The sequence below is a fragment of the Mustela nigripes genome, chromosome 5, assembly GCF_022355385.1.
Source record: "Mustela nigripes isolate SB6536 chromosome 5, MUSNIG.SB6536, whole genome shotgun sequence".
Taxonomy (NCBI): Eukaryota; Metazoa; Chordata; class Mammalia; order Carnivora; family Mustelidae; genus Mustela; species Mustela nigripes.
This window is the reverse complement of record NC_081561.1, coordinates 103,815,382-103,838,526: the sequence shown is the minus strand read 5'-3', so window position 1 is coordinate 103,838,526 and position 23,145 is coordinate 103,815,382. Positions and strand designations below refer to the sequence as shown.

General features: G+C 37.4%; 1 protein-coding gene across 7 annotated transcripts in view; it reads left to right on the top strand.

The window, feature by feature from the left end:
* Positions 1-23,145, top strand: part of UBE3D (ubiquitin protein ligase E3D) — a 154,116-nt gene that overhangs the window by 44,572 nt on the left and 86,399 nt on the right. For 6 of the 7 annotated variants that reach the window (XM_059399220.1, XM_059399218.1, XM_059399216.1 and 3 more), the window contains 3 exons: positions 400-469; positions 1,451-1,559; positions 3,418-3,581. In XM_059399220.1, the coding sequence (XP_059255203.1) occupies positions 400-469; positions 1,451-1,559; positions 3,418-3,581 (343 nt within the window). The remainder of the gene's footprint in view (positions 1-399; positions 470-1,450; positions 1,560-3,417; positions 3,582-23,145) is intronic. The other variant, XM_059399223.1, reaches the window with a different exon arrangement.

The window sequence follows — 23,145 nt, the reverse complement described above, 5'->3', positions numbered from 1 at the left end:
CTTTGGGACACTGTGATTCAAAAGCCTTTTCCAGTGACTCCTAGGTTTGTGACTATAGAAATGGCGAAGTAAATGACTAGTTTCTACTAAGTGAGCTATGGCTGTAATGTGGCTGATTTTTCTAACCTTACATGCATGTGAACAGAGTGTCGCTGTGCCAGGATTCATTTGGGCATGTGTTCTAAAGCACCAGGCCCCCCTAAGTCTCGGGATGCTCTCCTTGTGTCTTGTTGGTGTTTTACACTAAGTCATTTTGGGAAAATTTTTACTGAAAGTGAATTTTACCAGTATGTGTACAAAATATTTAGTTTGGGATATTGTAATTAGGACCAGTATGCCCACCATAAAAATGTTTTAAAATTTAAAATTAGATTTTAATTTTCTTATTTTTATTTCTAGAAACCACCAAGTTTTATATGACGGAGATAATTATTCAGCCATCTGAAAGAAAATTTTCTATCATACCAAGGTACAAATAGCAAATTAAGTTTATTCTGCAGTTTCAAATGTGGAGAATGATAGGTACAATTAATTATTTGGGAATTCATTTTTATTTATACCTCTCTTTATTTGGAAAAGAAAAATAAAGGTTTTTGAGGCAGTTGAACCAAACCACACATACAAAAGACTTGAGGATTCATTTATTGTTTGTTTATTACATAGTGGCATAAATAAATGTGCTCATCATATAAATCTTCTAAACCTGAAAGTTTTTTGTGCTTCTTTCTATTTGTCATATATCCAGGACCTCATAACTTAATCACCAATAGGTTTTTGAATAATTATTTCTGGGATTAATTTGACTTATTTAAATTTAAAACATGAGTCAGTTTTCAGCTGACTCCTGTGTTTTCAAAAAAAAAGTTACTTAGCCACTAAATTCATTAGCTTTTTCTTTCTTTTGAATCTTTTTATTTTGCAAACAGAAGTTAACTGTTTCAGTTTATTTATGGATATCTAGAAATTATGGCAATCTGAATATAACCTTAAAACTTATCCTCCTGTAAATATTTTGATTCTGTGCCTCAGCTCTGACTCTTTGAGGGGATGGATGCAAGTGGAAGACATCAGATATAATACTGTCTAATGTTTGGGACGAAATACCTCACCTTCTTTTTTTAACTTACTGTTTAATGTGGGGCAGCACAAATGGAATATTGACTTGACTAATACAGTATTTTTTATTCAGTCAAGGGGAATAGTTAGGCTTGGGATGGGAATTGTGTTAAGGATTGGAGAACAGGTTATAAGAAGACTGGAGGAAACACAAATACATTAAAATATATTAAAATCCACATTAGCACAGTCTGCGAAGGGATGGACAGCATATAGAAAAGTCAGGCTGCACACACGTCTGCCTTTTATGTACCCTCTGGGTATTTTGGGGTCCTTTTGCCAGTTAGAGTTATTATGAGAGGCACATTGTGAAAATTTATTTCTATTCAAACAGGTCTCAGTTTGTACAGAGTGTTATTGCCCAGTGTCTAGTGGAACTCTCCGCTGCTAGAAGCACTTTCAGATTCACTATTCAAGGTCATGATGGCAAAGTGTACATCCTGGTAAGAAGTGATTTCTCCCAGCTTTCTGTAGCGTGGTAATCCAGGGTCTCCGAAATGTGTTAGTCTTGCCATTCTTTTTTCTTTAAGTCTCAGGTCTAGAAAAGAAATGATCAGAAATTTGAGTTTGTAATATCAGTTTAATTCAAAATCAACTCCCTTAATTTGATAACAATAGATCAAGTGCCTCTTTGTGCTAGGTACTGGGGATATAGAAAGAAATAAAACCTGATTCCTGCTCACACCACAAAATAAAGTTCTTTACTCTAAGTTGTTCATGGCTTTTGTTGGTCACTTTAACTTAATTCTGTTTCTGTCACTTTTTTCCCCCTATGGATTTTTCCCCTATTTTTCCCTTTGATACACTTCTGTTTAAAATATGTTCTTTTGTCCCTGTTTTTGTGTGTGTGTATGGGGTGAGAATGCTTAACATGAGGCCTCTCTTTCTGTCAAATAAATAAAATCTTTAAAAAACTAAATTAAAAAAACCTGTTTGTTATAAAAGTAATACCTTCTTGAAACATTCAGACAACATGAGGAATGTAAAAGAAGTGGTATTCCCCCAACTTTTCTTCTCTCCTCATCTTGCTGTATCGTAGGATTTGAAGGTAAACATTACTAACGGTATGGTGTGTCCATCAGCGTCTTCTTCCTCTCTGTGTATAGCTCTCTTGTTCATATACTCACATTCCTGCATTTCTGTTTGCGAAACGTACCCAAATCACATGACGAGCATTTTTCTTTATCATGTTTACTACACTCAACAGTATATCATAAGGATTGTTCCTTGTGTGTGTAAATATAGACCAGGGTCTTTAATGCCTAGAATTCCAATGTGTGGCTGTTAAAGAAATGAGTGCTTCAAAATAATCTTTGCATGTGTGTTTTAGTACTTCTTTAGAAATAGACCTTTCTAATCTAAGATGGTATTAGAATTTGTGTTTTTTAAACTGGTGATTATCACCCAGCAGAAAATGTACTCATTTGTCCCATGTAGTGAGACATTCTTGGTACCTCGCCCAGGTCCTCCTTACTCAGGCTGGTGCACCCATTTCCCAGCTGCTGAGACATGTGGGCTGCTAATGGTGCTCAGCTGCTTTGTCTCCAGAGGCATGCCCTCACATGACAGGTGCCACCTTGTTCAGGAAGTCAGGTCTTCCCCGCCCCTGCCCTGGTCAGTCTACTGCCAGTGATTTGACCCTGGGGTACAGAAAGCAGAGGCTTCCTGTCTCGAAGTGGGACAGACAATGTAGGTGTCATTCTTGCATCAGAGCTCCCCATGGGATCAAGCTGAAGTCTGACTCCAGCTGAGCCCCTCAATGAACAACATGTATCCAAATCCCAAAAAACCCTCTTCCACCGGCAGTCAAACTCCTCTATTGAACTGAATGTCACCCTCTTTCTATACTTGCCAATCTAATAAGTGAAAAATGGTGGCATATAACTTATACATTTCCTTATTATTAACATTTTTATATATGTTCATCACTTATTTCTTCTGTTACTTCTGTTCATATTCTTTGCCTTTATTTCTGTTGGGCTGTTTTTACCCCCTTCTTAATTCCTGGGAACTCTATATATAACAGATAATAACTTTGTTATCTACATATTAAATATTTTCTCCTAATTGGTTTTCTTTTTTTTTTTTTTTCTTTAAACTTTATGATCTCAGCAGCTCTACCAGATGTTACACTTTGAAAGACTTACCATACTTAAAAATTATTTCAGGGTTCTCCTGTCTTTTTTTTTTTTTTTTCTGGTGTTTTTATAGTTTTGTGTGTATTTTGTTTTTAGTGGTATGAGATACAGATAGGTTGATGATAATATCCTTATACTTGGACCTTTCTCTCTGTATCTTTAGCTATGGCTTTTAAACTCAGATAGTCTGGTGATTGAATCTTTGGGAAGTTCCAAAAGTATCAAAAAGTTCCCCCTGTTGGAAGATAACTTGAAGGCAGATTCTTGTTCTGCCTGGAATGCTGTCAAGGTCCTCTACCAGCCATGCATCAAAAACAGGAATGCAGAGTAAGTTGTGCTTTCATTTTTCTCATTCCACATTATGTTTTAGTTTCTTTTGCCATTTGGTGTTGAGAAATTAATGAATTAAATGGTACCATACCAACTCCTTATTTGAAGCTTCTAGGAGTCCTACTGCTAAATATTATGCTTTAAAGTAGATTGAATTAATACAGATGATTCATGTTAGTTGCAGAAAGCTTACTTTTACTGAAAATAATTGATCTTTTTCTTGTTATCTCAGCTGTCTGTGCATATGGCTGGAGTGCTAAATCAAGCATCAACAGCTATGAGTATTTACTGATAAAAGCACTTTCCAGACATTCAGGATGCAATTGGGAACAAATCACAGTCCTTTCTTTCCTGGGTGTGTCATTGTAATAGGGGGAAGGCGGACCATCCGCAAAAGTGGCATAAAATTATGGACTGACGGGGGCTCCTACTGAGAGCCCGGCACTCCTCCGAGGGCTCTGGCTCACTGAAGCGTAGCATCAACCTGTGGGATAGGTACTGTTATCACCCTCATTTTAGAGATAGGGACACTAAGACACAGGTATTGAAAGTACTCCAGTGAAATAGAAAGCAAGGCAAAGTAGTTGGCGGGGTGAGGGGGGCAGTAGAATAGGTGTGAGAGGTTGTCATTTTATATTGAAAAGTCAAGGAAGTTTTCTCAGATAAGATGATATTTTAAGTGGAAAACTCGAAGGAAGTGAAGGAGTGAGCCTTATCTGAGAGAACAATGTTCTGGCAGAGGGAACACTTAGAAGTTTACCCTTGTTCTGTTCTCTCCAATGAGTTTGATCAAATTTGTAATAAGAACAGGAAGATCCCAGTCTTTTTCTGGGGAGTAAATAAGAAATTTTGAAAAATCGCTCTTTTCTCTTTTGGATTGTACAAGCAGTACAAATCATAAAATATTCAAACAGTTGAGACATATGTAAAGTAAAATATAAAAGTTCTCCACCATGTCCCTCTCCGGAAGTAAAAGTATGTTGTGTATTCTTCAGCTCCTTTTTCTATTTATTTTTTATCCTAACATAATTTGAATGATACAGATTTATTTTTTACACTTAAACAACAACAACAAAAAAGGCAACACTGTAGCGTCTTGGAGATTCTTTCCATGTCAGTGCTTGGCATTTTATGAAATGGATATGCTATAAATAATTTAACTATTTTTCTGTTGTTAGATTCTTGGGTTATTACTATTTTCCTGCTATAATTAGTATTGCACTGTGTTGTTACACAAATTTGTTCTGTAATTATGTGTACTTGTTTTATGAGGGATTTCTAGAAGTAGAATTGCTGTGGCAAAGGTATGACTTTAAAATTTTGACAGATAGTATCAACTTACTGTGTAAAAAAGGCAGTGGCCATTTATACTCCTACCTAAGGTTTCTATAAATGCCCCTTCCCTGAAGCCTCACAAACTGCCATTTAGATTTTTGCCCATCTGATGCTAGGCTAAATGAAACATTCCAGATGATTACCCTGGTGTTGTTTTGAGGTATGATCAGAGACTATCACTTAGCTTTGATACTTTGGGGACTTCAGTGCATGTGTGGTGTTAATACATAGTCATGTTTTAAGCTGTTGGTTGCTTGTATCCTCTATTGTGTGTGTTTGTGCGTGTGTGTATTTTTATATATTTAGACTTACATAGTGAAGCTTATTAAAACCTTTCACATTTTTTATTCCTTTGAAATGTGCATTTTTGAGAGGGGTATATTAAATCACACTATGATTATAGAAGTTTTTTTGTTCTGATTTTGATATCAGTTTTTGCATTATATGTTTTGAAGCTGTTTTTAGGTACATAAATGTTTGTGCCATGACATGTTGACTAGTTGCATATTTTATCCATGAGAGATTTTGCTCTCCTCCCATTTGATGCATTTAATTCCAGTTTGCCTAATGTTAATATTATATTTACTTTCCTTTTTTTAAAAATTACTAATTTGGTGTACAGTAGTCCCCTCTTCCTGCAGTTTCATGCTCTGTGGTTTCTCACCTGTGGTACCTGCCATCCACAAGCAGATGACCCTCCTCCTGATGTATGGTCAGAGGGTCAGTCATAGCTGGCTAGGTCACGGTGTCTCCATCACTCACCTCACTTCACCTCATCACATAGGTATTTTGTCATTTCGCATCATCACCATTGTAAGAAGGGAGAGTTCAGTACAAGAAGGTATTTTGAGAGAGAGATCACGTTTACATATCATTGTAATTGTTCTATTTTATTACTAGTTATTGTTAATCTCTTACCATGCCTGATTTATAACTTAAACCTTATCAGAGGTATGTATGTATAGGAAAAAAGCATAATATATATAAGGTTAGGTACTCTCTGCGGTTTCAGGAATCCACTGGGGGGTCTTGAAATAGAAGCCCCATGGAAAAGGGGAATTTTTTCCATTCATTTTTTTACAGCTGTCCTGTGTTATTTTGTCTTAGGTATGTGTCTTGCTAACATGTACCTTATAAACTAGGTAGGTGGATATTTTGAAACTGACTGGGGCACCTGGCTGGCTCAGTCAGTAGAGCATGCGACTCTTGATCTTAGGGTCCTGAGTTCAAGCCCTACATTGTGTGCAGCCTACTTAAATTGAAAAATTTTAAAAAAACCAAACAGATGAATTCAGAGGACAATTATCATATGATCTCACTGATAACGTGGAATTTAAGAAACAAGGCAGAGGATCATAGGGGAAGAGAGGAAAAAAATGAAACAAGATGAAACCAGAGAGGAAAAAAAAGAGACTCTTAGGAAACAAACTGAGAGGTGCTGGAGGGGTAGTGGGTGGGGGGATGGGGTAACTGGGTGATGGACGTTAAGGAGGGCATGTGATGTTATGAGCACTGGGTATAATATAAGACTAATGAATCACAAACCTATGTCCCTGAAACAATAATATACTATGGGTTAATTAATTGAATTTAAATCTTAAAAAAAACTAGTACATGCCCAAAAAAAAAAAAAAAAAAGAATTAGCCAAAGATATAGATATTTGGTGGGTGTTGGAATAAAGCAAATATAAATGGTCCATTAAAAAACAAACAAAAAACAGGTGAAAACAAACTCCAATATGGCAGTCTATTGTAAAAGTAAATTTAACCCACACTTACTGTGATTATTGATTTAGTTGAACTTAGTCTATGGTCTTTTACACTGATTGTCTTCTCTGTATCGTTTCTTGATGATTTAAAAGTAAAAAAAAAATATCTATTTCAAGGTGATTTTTAGTGGTTAACCTGAAACTTTTAACATATGTATTTAAACTTTTTTTATCAATTTCTAGATTTAACTCATATCCACACTCTTCACCAGAGCAAGAAAAGACTCTTTTTGTTTGTTTGTTTGTTTGTTTTTTTAAAGATTTTATTTATTTATTTGATAGAGATTACAAGTAGGAAGAGAAGCAGGGAGGGAGAGAGGAGGAAGAGGAAGCAAGCTCCCCGCTGAGCAGAGAGCTCTAGGCAGGGCTTGATCCCAGGACCCTGGGATCATGACTTGAGCCGAAGGCAGAGGCTTTAACCCACTGAGTCATCCAGGCGCCCCAAGAAAAGACTTTTAATAAAGTTTCACATTTCTTCTTCCCTGTCTCATGCACTCCCCTCTGTGTTGAGATCATCTATGATTCTGCTGTTAGTGGTTCCTTCTTCTTAAAGAAGCCCTCCCCCATGGCGGCCATAAATGTCTTTATATTTTTATTGTATGTCTATTTCCTAAAAATATTTGATGTTTTAAAAATATTTATAAATAGTGTTATAGTATTTTTTTTTGCCCTTTTTGCCCTTCGTTCTTTACTTTATGGTCTTTGTTTCATTGTTTGCTTTGATAAAATATGCCTTTTCATAGTTCTTTTAAAGTTGAACTGTAGCCAGTCCTTGAATACCTGATAATCTCTTCTATCTCTCTGAAAACCTATAGGATTTCTCTTTATCTTTGTTTTTCTAAGATTTCATACACATATATATAAATTTAGTGTTTATTCAGAATTTTCTCCTGTCACAATCTGTTCTTATCTTACAAATGAAGTATTCCCTCAATATCTGAGAATAATAGTGATGCTTCAAGTCTTCTGTTTTTTCCATTAACTCTTTCCTTTGGGTGTTAACTGTTCTCTTTGAAAGATTCTTTGTATTTGATACTTTATTTCATGATGTTGCTTTTCCCAAATGTTTGATGCTTCCACTAGAATTCCTGGGCTTGGATGTATACTTGATGTGAATCAGGACCTCATCTATCTTGCTCATTACTACATCTAGATGAGTTGTTCTTCTTCTTCTTCTTCTTCTTCTTCTTCTTCTTTTTTTTTAGAGAGAGGGAGCATAAGCAGGGGGAGTAGCAGGCTACCCACTGAGCAGGGAGCAGAATGTGGGGCTCAATCCCAAGACTCTGGTATCACGACCTGAGCCTAAGGCAGATGCTCAACTGGCTGAGCCACTTAGGTGCCCCTAGATGAGTTCTTGTAGAAGTGCTCAATATATACAATTTATGGGCACATTTAACAAAACATTTGTTAAGTGAATGGTTCATTGTTTTCTGCTCATCTTTATATTTGATAATTACTATTCATCTATGGTGACTGTAGGGTCTTGTTACCATAGTCTGCTTTTATGGATTCGTGAAAGAGAACTCAAAGGGCATACCAGTTTGGATGTGCCAGTTTGTCTTTTGACAGCTTTTGGGTGCTAAGGAAAGGGAATTGGTAGTAGATTAAGTTACAGTGGTGAACCTATATTCATTATTGTGAAGAATCTTTACACTGCCTTTCTAGAGAGTGGCAGGGATTCAGTGTACTATCTCATTATTTCACTCATTCTTAACAAATCCCCGTGACACTGGAAATACAATGACTATAGTTAGTTGTGTTCTGTTGTATTTGATTAGTGGACTTTTTTTCAAAACTTTGTATGTTATGTCTTGGGGTCATAATAAATGAGTTTGATGAGTTCAGTTTGCCTATTGTATGTAACTTTTTTTGTTTTGCTTTTTCTTTTACTATTGGTTGACTATGTATCCCCCAAAGGTAGTAAAAGAACTTCATACATTTGGTAAGCATCCTGTGAGTTACTTGCTTTTGTCTTTAAGGACATTGGTGTTTAAGAGACATTAGTTTCTTTCTTTGGGGGCATTACTGAGTAAACTATAGACTCCCTGGCATATTTTTGGCATGTGAGGTGGTACATTAACTATTTTAGTCCAATCGACTGCAATTTTATTTTTTTTATTTTTATTTTTTTAGTGGAAGTGTGGATTGCCAGATGGCAGTCTAAAAGAGGAAAATAGCAAATGTAACTATGGTTTTAGTTCCTTGAGCACACACAAAAAGTGGCAGGTAATATATTTAGAATGTTATTTCTTTCTAGTAACAGGCACACATGTCTCTTAACATTTTGAAGTCTATTGTTTTTTTATTCCCCTATCCCCTACCCACAGTTATCCTACAACTTACTTGTTTGGTTTACATATCCAAGTTTAGATCCTAAATGTTAACTTTCAACATTAACCTAAGTTAATGTCTGCAGTTTAATTGTGCTAATTCATCAATTCATCCATGGCCTCATAGTCTCTCCATTGGAGTAATTTTGCTGCTAGGGGATATTTGTCAATGTCTGGGTCATTTTTTATTGTTACAACTTGAAGTGCTATTGGAATCTAGTAAGTAAAGCCTAGGATACTCTTCTTGGGGGGGTCATTTTTTTTTATTAACATATAATGTATTATTTACTTCAGAGGTACAGGTCTGTGAATCATCAGTCTTACTCATTTCACAGCACTCACTGTTGCACATACCCTCCCCAAAGTCCATAACCCAGCCACCCTATCCCTACCCATCCCAAACCCCCAGCAACCCTCAGTTTGTTTCCTGAGATTAAGAGTCTTCATGGTTTGTCTCCCTCCCCGGTCCATCTTGTTTGATTTTTTCCTTCCCTTCTCCACCCGACCCCCCACCCTGCCTCTCAAATTCCTCATATCAGAGAGATATGATAATTGTCTTTCTCTGATTGGCTTATTTCACTTAGCATAACACCCTCTAGATCCATACATGTCATTGCAAATGGCAATATTTCATTTTTCATGGCTACATAGTATTCATATATATATATATATATATTATATATATATATTACACACACATACACACATACATACATATATATAAATGAAACATCTTCTTTATCCATTTATCTGTTGATGGAAATCTAGGTTCTTTCCATAGATTGGCTATTGTGGACATTGCTGCTGTAAACATTGGGCTGCATATGTCCCTTCAGATCACTACATTTGTATCTTTAGGGTAAATACCCAGTAATGCGATTTCTGGGTCATAGGGTAGCTCTATTTTCAACTTTTTGAGGAACCTCCATACCGTTTTCCAGAGTGGCTGCACCAGCTTGCATTCCCACCAACAGTGTAGGAGGGTTCCCCTTTCTCCACATCCTCATCAAAGTCTGTCATTTCCTGACTGGTTAATTTTATCCATTTTGACTGGTGTGAGATGGTATCTCACTGTGGTTTTGATTTGTATTTCCCTGATGCCAGGGGATGTTGAGCAAATTTTCATGTGACTATTAAGCCCAGGATACTCTTAAATATCCTACAATGCCTCAGAGAGCCTCTAGTATATGTGCTGCCGAAGCGAGCACATCTCAGAGAGCCTCTATAACAAAGAATTATCCAGCCCAAAATGCCAGTAGTGCCGAAGTTGAAAAGCACTGTCATAGTCTATCTCCTGAAATCAAGTTGTGTCTACCCTTCCCTCTGGGTTTCACAGCCCACAATTTTCTTGAAATTTTATTTAGGCCAGTGAATAAGAAAAGTTTTACTGCAGCATGGCTACTAACCTCTATAATCTCCCAGGTTAACTTAGAGTAAACTGGCTAACTACAAATATTATATGATTATTATTACACTTCTCTCATTTTCTCTTAGGGAAACATGAAAAATAGATTTATTTGTAGTAGGGAATGATGAAGAATTTTAGAGGTTTCAATTCCTTTGTTCTTATGTATTTAAGAGAAAAGAACTAACAGGAATGTAATCAATAAGTGTAAAAAAGTGGGTTTTTTTAAAAGCTGAATTGAATTCTCTTCATTATTTAAATTAAATGAGTCCGAGTACTAGTAGTAACTCTTCCCTTGTTTTTTGAAAGATAAAATACATGATAAAAAATCTGGAGAATTTGAACTGAGAATTATTCTGTGTTCCACAATTTAGTAGAAGCATTTTTTGGCAAAATATATTGAGGAGGAAATGATGATACGTTATACTCACTGCTAGTTTTGGCAAATTTAGAGATTATAATTTGTAAACTAACTAGGCTTTCCTTTGTTGGTTCTGTCTTGGTAAAAATTATTTCTAAAAAGGAAGTGTTGTTTTGCCTTAAGACAGTTGTCATTATTGCTTCTTAAAAAAGATTTATTTATTTATTTTTGAGAGAGAAAGAAAGCAGGAGTAAGCGAGCATGATGAGGAGGGGCAGAGGGAGAGAAAGAGAGAAACTGAAGCAGGCTCTGTGCTCTGACTTGGGGCTTGATCTCATGACCCTGAGATCAGGACCTGAACCAAAACCAAGAGTCAGATTCCTAACCAACTGTGCTACCAAGGCACGCCCATATTGCTTTTTCTAATGAAATAGAAACACATAAATCACACCCATATACATTTCATGTGCATAAAATAATAGTAGTTGTTTTTATTTGTGAAATAGTACTTTTAAATCTGTGTTCTCCTTTTTAGCAGAAAAATTGAAATTCTGCTTTATTTTTTTAAATGGGTAAAAACAACGTAGTATAAAATATACCATCCTAACCATTTTTAAGTATACAGTTCAGTGATGTTAAGTATATTCACATACATGTCATGAAAGTTCTCCAGAACTTTAACATTCTGCAGCCGAAACTCTACATTACACAACTCCTTTTCCCGCTGCCCCCAGCCCCTGGTAACTACCATTCTGTTTTCTGTTTTTAAGAAGTTGACTATATTAGTCTGCCAGGCCTGTCATAACAAAATGCCAAAGACAGTATGATTTAAAAATGAGAAACTTGGGGCGCCTGGGTGGCTCAGTGGGTTAAGCCGCTGCCTTCGGCTCAGGTCATCATCTCAGAGTCCTGGGATGGAGTCCCACATCGGGCTCTCTGTTCAGCAGGGAGCCTGCTTCCCTCTCTCTCTCTCTCTGCCAGCCTGTCTACCTACCTGTGATCTCTCTCTGTCAAATAAATAAATAAAATCTTTAAAAAAAAATGAGAAACTTATTTTCTCAAAAGTTCTGGAGGCTGGAAGTCCAGGATCAGGGTGCCATCAAGATTGGTTTTTAGTGAGGCCTCTCTTCCTGGCTAATAGACAGTCACCATCTCCTTGTGTCCTCACATGCCCCTTCTTTCTGTGAGAGTAGATAGGGAAGCAGTAGAGACGGAGAGGAGATCTTGCTTCTCTTTCTCTTCTCACGAGGACAACAGTTCTGAGTAGAGCCCCATTCATATGACCTCATTTAACTAAGTACTTTTTGAAAGGCCCTATCTTCAAATACCATCCCTTTGGGGGCTAGAGCCCTAACTCTAGTTCATATTCAACATAAGAATTTTGGGGGAGCACAATTCAGTTCACAACACTGACTACTTTAGATACTTTATGTAAGTAGAATCATGGAGTATTTGTCTTTGTGTAACTGGCTTATTTCACGTAGCATAATGTCCTTAAGGTTGTTCATCTGTGTTGTAGCATGTAACAAGATTGCTTCTCTTTTCAAGGCTGAGTGCTATTGCAGTGTGTGTGTGTGTGTGTATATCACTTTTTGTTTATCCATTCATCCGTCAGTGGACGGAGTGTGTATTATGAATAGTGCTGCTTTGAACTTGGGTGTGTAAATATCTTTCTGAGATCCTGTTTTCAGTTCTTTTGGAGATATACCGAGAGGTGTGATTACTGGATCAAATGGTAGTTCTATTTTTAATTTTTTGAGGAACCTCCACAGTGTTTTCCATGGTAGTTGCAGCATTTTACATTCCCACTAAGAGCTCTTCTAATTTCTCCACATTCTCACAAACAATAATTTTCTGTTTTTTTTTTTTAAGGATTTTATTTTATTTTTACATTTCATTTATTTATGAGTGCAAGTGAGTGCACAAGTGGGGGGTGGCAGAGGAACAGAAGAAGAGGGAGAAACAGACTTTTCTCTGGGCACAGTGCTTGATGTGGGACTTGATCCCAGAACCCTGAGATCATAACCTGAGCTGAAGTTAGATGCTTAAGCGACTGAGCCAGCCAGGCGCCTCTTAAAGATTTTATTATTAAGTAATCTTTACGCCTCAAACTTACAACCCTGAGATCAAGAGTTGCATGCTCCACAGACTGAGCCAGCCAGGTGCTCCTATTTTCTGTTTTTGTTTTTTTTTTTTTTTTTTTTTTTTTTTTTTTTAGTAATAACCATTCTCATGGGTGTGAGGTAGTATCTTACTGTGGTTTTGATTTGCATTTCTCTAATTGGTGATATTGAGCATCTTTCATATACTTGTTAGCCATTTGTATATCTTCTTTGGAGAAATGTGTGCTCAAGTTCTTTGTCCATTTTTTTTTAATTAAAATTTTTTTCCATTTAAATTCAATTAACATATAGTGTATTTTTAATTTCAGAGGTAGAGTTCAGTGATTCATCAGTCTTACAGAATACCCAGTCCTGTCCACGTGCCCTCCTTCGTATCCATCATCCTGTTACCCTGTCCTTCTACCCCTGCTCCCTGCAAACCTCAGTTTGTTTCCTATGATTAAGAATTTTTTATGGTTTGTCTCCCCCTCTAATTCCATCTTGTTTTATTTTTCCCTCCCTTCCAGAATCTGTGCTTCTGTTTTGTTTCTTAAATTCCACATATGAGTGAAATCATATGGTAATTGTCTTTCTCTGATTGACTTATTTCACTTAGCATAGTACCCTCAAGTTCTATCCATGTCATTGCAAATGGCAAGATTTCTTTTTCTTTTTTGATGGCTAAGTAGCATTTCATTGTGCGTGTGTGTGTGTGTGTATATCTGTGTGTGTGTATACACATACATGACATCTTCTTTAGCTATTCATCTGTTGATGGATATCTTTCCATAGTCTGGCTATTGTGGACACTGCTGCTATAAACGTTGGGGTGCAGGTGCCCCTTTGGATCTCTACATTTGTATCTTTGGGCTATGTACCTAATAGTGCAGTTGCCATGTTGTAGGGTAGCTCTATTTTTAGCTTTTTGAGGACTCTCCATACTATTTTCCAGAGTTCTTCGCCCACTTTTAAATCAGGTTATTTGGTTTTTTATTGTTGTTGAATTGTGGGAGTTAATGTACCCTGATATTAACTCTTTATTAGACATGACCTACAAGTATTTTTTTCTTAGTCCGTAGATTATGATTTTTGATTGCATCTGTTGATTGTGTCTTTTGATGCACAGAATCTTTTAAGTTTAATGCAGTTCCATTTATTTTTGCTTTGTTGCCTGTGTATTCATAAAATCATTGTTAAAGTTTGCTTAATTGAGGTGCCCTATCTGACATATCAGTCACTATCATTGCCTAAGGTTAAATTAGGTGATTTTGAGGATATTTAGAGGAATTTGTCCTTTTTGATTGATGAAAACATAAATCAGATGTTAATTTATGCTAATTTCATATTCAGCAAAATATCTAAGACCTGTTATTTAATAATTACATGACTTACTAAAACACTTCACATGAATTCATTTGGATAGTATCAGGATACTATGCTAGAATGAATGGATGAATGAATGAGCAAAGAATAAATTTGTGTTACCAACACCTAACGAGCACCTTATTAAACCATTTAAAGTGTCTTCTCTGTCCGCACATAGAAGTCACAGGCTGACATTGTCAGTGCACTCTACTTAGGGGCATTGCTTTTGCAGAATAGGATTAACATAGAGTTCAGGTATAAATGTCCAAGTCTTAGATTTTATAAGTGAGGAAACTGAGGCTTACTTAGAGAAATAATTAGTCACTTTTATAGTTGGTGATAGAGCCAGAATTTGAGCCAGGTTGTCCTGATTCCAAATTTACTTCTTTATCATTATATCATGTAGTCCTTCACCATAAAATTTTAGGAGATCTGAAAATGTCACCGTAAATGTATATTCTTCCTCAAGAACAGTTCCTTTGGTAGTTTAGAATGTGTCAGCATTTTGATTACTCCCCAAAATATATTGCTTACTATACTATATTCAGTAAATATTTATGTATCTTAATATGTAACATCAGCAGTGGAAACTTCTGATTTATAGTATGTTCATATCTGATCTTCTAGATCAGAATTTAAGGATACAAATGTGATTTTTTTCAGAAGTCAGTGCCTTAGCTTCTTAGAACAGGAATCCACTGAAAGAAAATTAATCTAAAAATACAGCAAAGTTATCAAATACATTTGGGAAAAGAAAAATGCTTCTTTGGCAAATACTTTTTACACATTTGTCTGCTAATACCATATTACCACCTAGATGTACCCATCTAGAAGTTGTTCTTCATTACCAAGCAAGTTGGAAACGTGCTTCCTTTATTTGTAATTCTTATCCATGAATTTATAATTATTAAAGAAGATACAGGAAATAAGACTGTGACGTATTAATAAAAGTGAGCTTTGCCCTCAAGATTCTAGTCAAAACAGGTTTTACCCATGAATGCAATTCATCTCTTGGAATCGCTGTCTGGAAGGATTCTGGTTTCCCTCTTCTGATGTAAGAATGTAAGATAAGTATAATCATAAACTATAGGGGCAGAAAGGGCAAGGGGACTGGGATTGTCTAAAGCAGGATGGAGAATGTGAGTATGAAATTGTTACTTCACTTTCCTGTGTTTTCTAAACATGTGTTAGGTATTTTTATGAGTCCAACCTGAAGTAGTTGTCTTCACTTTTCACGCAGAAGGGTTTGGGTTTTTCTTTCCTCTTTTTTATTACCTCCTACTATACTTGGTATTGTATGTGATTCCAAAGCAGGAGACCAAAGATTACTGCCATAAAGAAATTTATAGTAAAGTTAAGATAACATGTACAAAGACAAGTTCTTTGAAAAGAGCAAAATCTACTTACATGCTGGAAGGGTTTTCATAGAAAATCATATTCATAGCTGAATCAAAGAAAATAGAAGAGTTAAGAAGTAGTTTCCTCCACTCCACTACCACACCAGTAAAAGATGTAGAGGGCTGGGCAGGGAAAGCGTGCATGTTTTTTCTTTCCTTTTTCTTTTCTTTTCTTTCTTTTTCTTTTTTTTTTTTTTTTTAGGACTATTTATTTTTTGAGAGCGAGAGAGAAAAAGTGTACAAGCAGTGGGGAGGGGCAGAGGAAGAAGCAGACTCCTTGTTCAGGGAACCCAATGTGGGACCTGATCCCAGGACCCTGAGATCATGACCTGAGCTGTAGGCAGACACTTAACTGACTAAGGCAACCAGGCACCCTGAAAGCATGCGTGTTTTCATGTAGGGAACTCCAGTAGGCTGTTGCCAATGCAATGGCAGGTGGCTTGCAGAGGGGTTGAGTGGGAAGTGGAGGGTGGCAGTCATCTGCTCATAGAGATGCTTCCATTTATCTCTGTGGCATATGAGGGTCTCATCAAAAGCTTTTGTTTGAAGAAAGGGTTCCAGAGCTGAGAACCACTGTTCTCTCTGCTGAGCATTTCACCAGACTGGGCTTTAATTCGCTGGGTTGTGGCAAAGTCACTACTCAGCAAGACTGACAACATTGAGATAGTTCTAATCGACTGAATGGTCTTCCTTTTACTGAGCTGAGATCTATTTCCCAGAAACTCTCATCCAGAGCTACCAAAAATCAATCTGTTGATTCTTGAATATGACAGCTCCTTAAGTATTCAGATAATCTGACATTCAGTCCTAGATTTTCTCTTTTCCAAGCTTAATAGCCTCAAATGGAATGGTTTCAAACTTCCTTTTGTGCAGTTGCTTTTTTTTCTAACGTCGTCTCCTTTCCTATTACCATTTTGATTTCCCATAAAAAGATGTTGCCCCAGCATCCTGTCAGCTTTATATAATAGGGTGAATCAGAAAACAACTAGAGCTAGAGATTCATCTTCCAGGGCTGTTTTAGATAATTTAGATATAAAGGGAAGAAAGCATTTACAGTGGTACCAGACAGGAGAGACTGAATTTCAAGAGCCCATTGAATTTGGACATTAAATAAAAAAGTATTCAACCTTGGGACGCCTGGGTGGCTCAGTTGGTTAAGCAGCTGCCTTCGGCTCAGGTCATGATCCCAGCATTCTGGGATCGAGTCCCACATCGGGCTTCTTGCTCAGCAGGGAGCCTGCTTCTCCCTCTGCCTCTGCCTGCCATTCTGTCTGCCTGTGCTCACTTTCCCCCCCACCCGATAAATAAATAAAATCTTAAAAAAAAAAAAAAGTATTCAACCTCAGGTGTTAAAGATGGTCGTTTGTTCATTGATTCAACAAATATTAAATTCATACTACAGAGGTAGGTACTAGAAATATAAAATTGAGCTAAAAGAGATCTGATGCCTTGCATCACAGATCTTAGTAGAGTCTGTGGGAAAGGCATATAAATGATCAGTGCTACAAAGAAAAACTATATAGTGCTAGGAGAGCAAATCATAGGGAGGACAGCCAGGTTAGAATTGGACTCCAGGAAGAACTGATGCTTGACTACTGTCTGAAAGATGAGAACAAGCAAACTATGTGAAGAGGCTGTGGGCTTGCCCATAAGAAAGCAATACAGAAGGACATGTGGTGGGAGAGAGCATAGTGAGGGCAAGAGATGGGAAGAACACCAAAGTGGCTATACTGGAGAGAGTGAGAAACAGGGACAGGATAGGAGGAGCTAGACCAACTCAGGATCTTAGAGGCATTTTAGAGAGCTTGTCTTTGTGTTTATCCTAAGAAAAATAGAATCTATTAAATGTTTTGTCCAGGGTGAGATGGTTTAATTTATGTTTCAGAAAGATTATTCCGGCTGCCAACCAGGAAACGGTTGGATATGGTAGATCAGATAGGAGGCTATTACAGAAGCCCAAGAGAAATGACTATAGTGGATGATGGCAGCTGAGATAGATTTGAGAGATACTCTAGTAATATTGCAGTGTTTGTGATTGATTGGATTTTGGAACCAAACCACGATTTATTGGGGTAGATAACATTGGAAGAAGATCAAGTTTTGGGAGAAGATCATGAGGTCTGGTTTTATACATGTTGAGTTTGAGTTACCATTTGAGTCATTCAAGAGGAAATAACAAATAGAAAGTTATATATAGACCTGGAGTTCCGATGAAAGGTTTGGGCTGTGTTTTTAAATTTGTGAGTCATCTGCATATTGGTCATAATTGAAGGTGGATTGTTTAGGAAAGGACAGGTGGGATTGTTTAGGAAAATAGGATGGGAGGACTGAGCTGTGAAGAACTACCCACATTTATGGGCTAGAGAAAGGAGGATGAGCCTAGGAGGGAGCTAAAGGAACAGCAGAGAGGTAGGAGGAAAACAACAGAGTGCTGTTCTATAGAAGCCGAGGGAAGAACAAAGTACTTTAAGAGGAAGAAGTGGTCAGATGCTGCTGAGAGGTCAGATAAAATGTTGAGTGTAAAACGTGTATTGGATTTAGATTGAAACAGTCATCAGTGATCTTAGCAGGGATTGTTTTGTCAGGTGACAGAGCTGGAAGCTGGATTGGAATGGGTGAGCAGTGAGTGGAAGGTGATGTGACAGAGACGACTGTTTTAAGTAGTTTGGTTTTGAAGGGAAGGTGTGATAGGAAGTGGATGGGGAGCTGACTGAAGTGAGGCAGGTAGGGTTAGACCCTCTTGAGCCTGTTAAAAAGCCAACAACAAAGAGCCTGTTGAAAAGAAGAGGTTGATCACACATGAGAAATAAGTGGTGGTTCATTCCGACAGGGCGGGAGAGGCTGGTATCTCCAACTCAGGTGTAACAAGTAACCTTAGGAACAGGGATGATTCCCTTTCTGTAACAGGAGGGAAGATCAGAATTGGAGTGGATGGAACAGGTTTACATACTAGGTTTGGGGACCATGGGACACACATCCTGTGATGGCTTCTATTTTATCTATCAAGTAGGAGTGATGGGGGAAAGAGGCATAAAAGGAAAAAGAGTGGGTGTAATGGACAGTTGGAAGTCTGAGGAGAATGGAGAAGATTGAAAATGGTCATTTAGGGAGGAGGTGAGTGAGACGACTAGAGATTTGTGGGATTGGTAGGCAGTGTTCATTGCCCATTGAAGTTTGCAGTTGTGGATTTACAGTGTGACTTTGGCCAGTGTATCATTGATCTGAGATCAGCACAGAGAAAGCACAGTTGGGGTCAGCAAGATTCAAGCTTTATTGTCTTGATGCAAAGGGTTTTGTGTTATTTTGTGTTATTAAAATGATGGACTACAGAATCTATGTGGCCTGTTTGAACGAAGACTGAGAGTTGGAAAAGGACCTTGGCTTCTCAGCTACTAAATGTAGCTGCAGTAGGGGAGAAATTTACTTTTAATTGCATAGCTAAAGCCTATCAAATGTCATTTTAAAAATATTAGATTACTGATGGGAAGTGACCTCTTTTAAATATATTAAGGAAAACTGTAGTACTTTAAATGGAGCTTTAAGCACTTATTTAAATATATGCTCTGAGTTAAATTTTCTTCAAGATTTTCCATAAAATTTTTGTAAGATAAGATTTTTGTAATTGCAATTTATAAGGAAATGTATTGGCTTAATGTGAGATAATGAGTATCATAGAAATGGTGTTTAATCTTCCATGTCTGCCAGAATTTCAGTTTGACATTGTTGTCTAAAGCAACTGCAGTGGTCCTAGTTGGTTCTGCTTTTATTCTAGTCATTAAGAGTGAAAAATGAACCTTTGATTCTGAGGTCAGCTAGAGTAGAGGGAAGTCAGTTTCAGTAGCACTTGGAATTTTTTTTTTTTTTTTTTTTTAAATCAGTTGGCTGCAGGATCCTGGAGCCCTCCGGGTACCTCAATTGGAAACAAGATCCATTGAACTTCTGTCATTGGCCCCTCCATTGTTAAGGCTGGCCACTATTGTAACATCTACTGTGCAAGTAAGTGCTTGTCTCAGGGATCTAGGTGGGGCTTCAGGCCCAGGACCTCCTGCAGTACTGCTGGTCTCCATGGGATGCCCTCTATATCCCTGCATCACAGCAACTGCCAGAACCTCATGCTAACCATTTTATCTCCTGTGTTAGAGGAATATTATCTCCCTACCTTAAAAAAAAGTAATCGCTCATAGCTCCCCCAGGTAAATGCTGAAGGCATTCTCCTCGTAAAACAACTTTAAGATCATGGAATAAAGCTCAAATCCCTTGGCCACCATCTCAATTTCCAGTTCCCCTTATAGAAGTCCCCCTGTAACCACTGTTTATCTCAACATAGACATATGTATATAAATGCACCCAGGAGAGTCTATAGAAATGTTCTGTGTGTTATATTTTGTGTATCTTTAGTGTGTTAGCTTTTGTGTATCTTTCCCTTTTTCTCATGATACATCGTAGTACCCTCCCACAGTCTGTGTTTTCACTCAGCATTATATCTTCTCAGTACATATAGATCTAGTTCATTTTTCACAGCCATAAGCTGTTTCATAATGTAGGTAGTCCATGGTTTCTTGTGTCATTCTGTTGCAGTTTTTACATTTTTCCCCTGATTCTAACAATTCTGCAGTGAAGACCCTTGTACACCTTCCCCAAGCAGTTCTGCCAAGACTTAAGGTGGATGGGAAGAAGTGGAGTTGCTGCTCCTGGGATATATTTCTTTTACATTTTATAAATAAGTGTTTTATTTGGGTTAGTTTTAGATTAAAGCAGAGTTGCAAAGATAGGACAGATGGCTCCTGTGTATGAACCCTTCACCCAGTTCCAGGTTTGCCTCACATCACCTTACATCACCCTGGCACCTTTTTCAAAACTAAAAAACCAACATTGGCACATTCATATTCACTAAATCCCAAGCTTCCTTGGGATTTTACCATGTCTTCTACTCATGTTCCTTTTTGTTCCAGGATCCCATCCATGATGCTACATTGCATTCATTCATTGTGTCTTCTTTGTCTCCTCTGGTCTTGAATAGTTTTGTAGACCTTCCTTATTTTCCAGAGAGACTGGTTAGAGATTTTCTAGAATGTCTTTTAATTTGGGTTTATCTGATATTTTCCTCCTGGTTAGACTGAGATGATGGGTTTGGGAAAGAATACCATCATATTATATCGGGGTACAGGCTATCCACAGCCACTACTGGTGTGGCACGCTATGATCACTTAGCTAAGGTGGTGTTGGACAATTTTTCACTGTGAAGTGACTGTTGTTTCTTTTCCATATTCTGTTCTCTGGAGTCAAGTCAGAGTCCAGCACATACCAAAGGGGAGGGGGAAGGGTAAGCCCCTTCTCCTAAAAAAGGGGTATTACCTATATATGTTATTTGGAATTTTTACATAAGAAAGATTTATTTCTTCTATTTATTTATTCAGTTATTTTTATCTGATGGACTCATATATATTTATTTCCTACCTTGGGTTATAATTCAACACCACGTTATATATTTCATTTTTTATATGTTTGTTATTCATTTATTTTGTTGTTCAAATTGTTCCCGTTTTGGCCTTTAGGAGCTCTTTTAGGCTAGCTCCTGTGCTCCTTTGACATGCCCCTGTATTTTTAATTTTTGATCACCCTTTTAACTCCCCGATACTGCGGAATGCCCTAGACTCTTATTTTTCCCTGCCCCAGCCGTAGAATCTGCCATCCAAGGAGCCCTGGTTCTTTTTATTAGGGAGTGGGAATGGCCCCTTACTATTGATATTTTAAATTTTAATAGATATTGTCTAGTTGTTCTCGCAGGGGCTATTCTCTTTGGCACTTTTACCCTTCTCCTCATACCTATTCCAGTGTTTGATACCATCAGGTTTACTAATTTTGGCCAATATAATAGAACTGCATCTTTTTTAAATGAGTGTTTTCCTTAGTGTAGTTGAACATCTATGTTTATGTGTACCAGCCATTTGAGTTTGCTCTTTCGGGAATAGCCTGTTCGTGTTATTTTGCATACTTAAATATGTGTTTCGAATGTGAGAGAGAGAGAGAGAGTGTGTGTGTGTGTGTGTGTGTGTGTGTGTGTACCTTTACATGTGTGTGGGCACTTGTGTGCACCTGTGTTTGGTATTAGGATTTCTTACAAATTGTGAATTTTAGTCTTTTATCTGTTGGAAATATTTTTTTCTAGCCTGTAGCTTACTTTTAAACTTGGTTTATGATGTCTTGTGACAAATTTGATCCTATCAAAATTAGGATCCTATCATAATTGGATCCTGTCAAAAGTAAAATTAGAATTTGTAGGCTTTTGCTTTTGTGTCGTGTTTAAGGAGATCTTCTAACAAGTCCACCTGTGCTTTTAGTTTAGTCACTGAAGCTGATGATCCAAAGATCTCATGTAGTCAACTGGTAAGCAAAATCATTTACTTTTTCTCAATCATGAGCATTCATCCTTATTTACTGTTTCTTCTTGGACATATTTGCCATAGCATTTTCCTAGTTTTCTTCTGGCTTATTTGACCTCCTCCCTTTCCTTTGTTTTGACCTCTTCCTTTCCTCCCTTGCCATTTCTACTTTTTCCTATAGTGTGACAGCCCCATGTCCCAGACTTCATTTTCCCTTTTGCTAAAACTCATCTGCTTTCATGGTAGAATCTCTAATTTCTATTGAGTAAAAACTTTCAAGTCTTCATTTTCAGACCTAACTTTCACTAAGTTCTTTGCTTATATCTCCATCTTAATTCCAGATAATCTCTGCCAGATATCCCACTGGCTTCTCCAATTCAATATGTGCAATGTGGAAGAAATTCGTTAGCATTCCTGGTGAACATATGTTTTCCTCCCATTTGTATCAGTGGCATCATGATTCTCCTAGTCACCCAGGCTCAGATCCTGAAGGTGACCATTAATTGTTTTCTAATTTTTCTACTTCCAGCCAGTTAGGAGATCATGTGCAGTGTTCTTTGAAAATCTCTTCATATCTATTCATTTTTCCTTTAGTATTGTTGCCAGCCTAGTTCAGGTGTTCCATTACTCTTCATGTGGAAGTTATTGGCATCTCTTGAGCTTGCCAGAACTCTGTAAACCAGCCTACATACGTTGGCCATCCCCACTCACATCACTCCCTTCCTTTCTGCCTCCCTCAAATTTTTTTTTTAATATAATTTTTTATTTTTTATAAACATATATTTTTATCTCCAGGGGTACAGGTCTGTGAATCACCAGGTTTACATACTTCACAGCACTCACCAAAGCACATAGCCTCCCCAATGTCCATAATCCCACTCCCTTCTCCCAAACCCCCTCCCCCCAGCAACCCTCAGTTTGTTAAGTGCCTCCCTCAAATTTTTATATCCTTGGATCATTATATGAGTTCTTTTACAGCCTGGCTCTGATTTAACCACCTTAGCCTTGCCTGGCTCTATGCCTGACACATCATCTCTCATGTCCAATCAGAATGGAATTCTACAGCTTCTCAAATACTCATCTGTGCAGATCATATATAGTTCATCGTGTTTAAG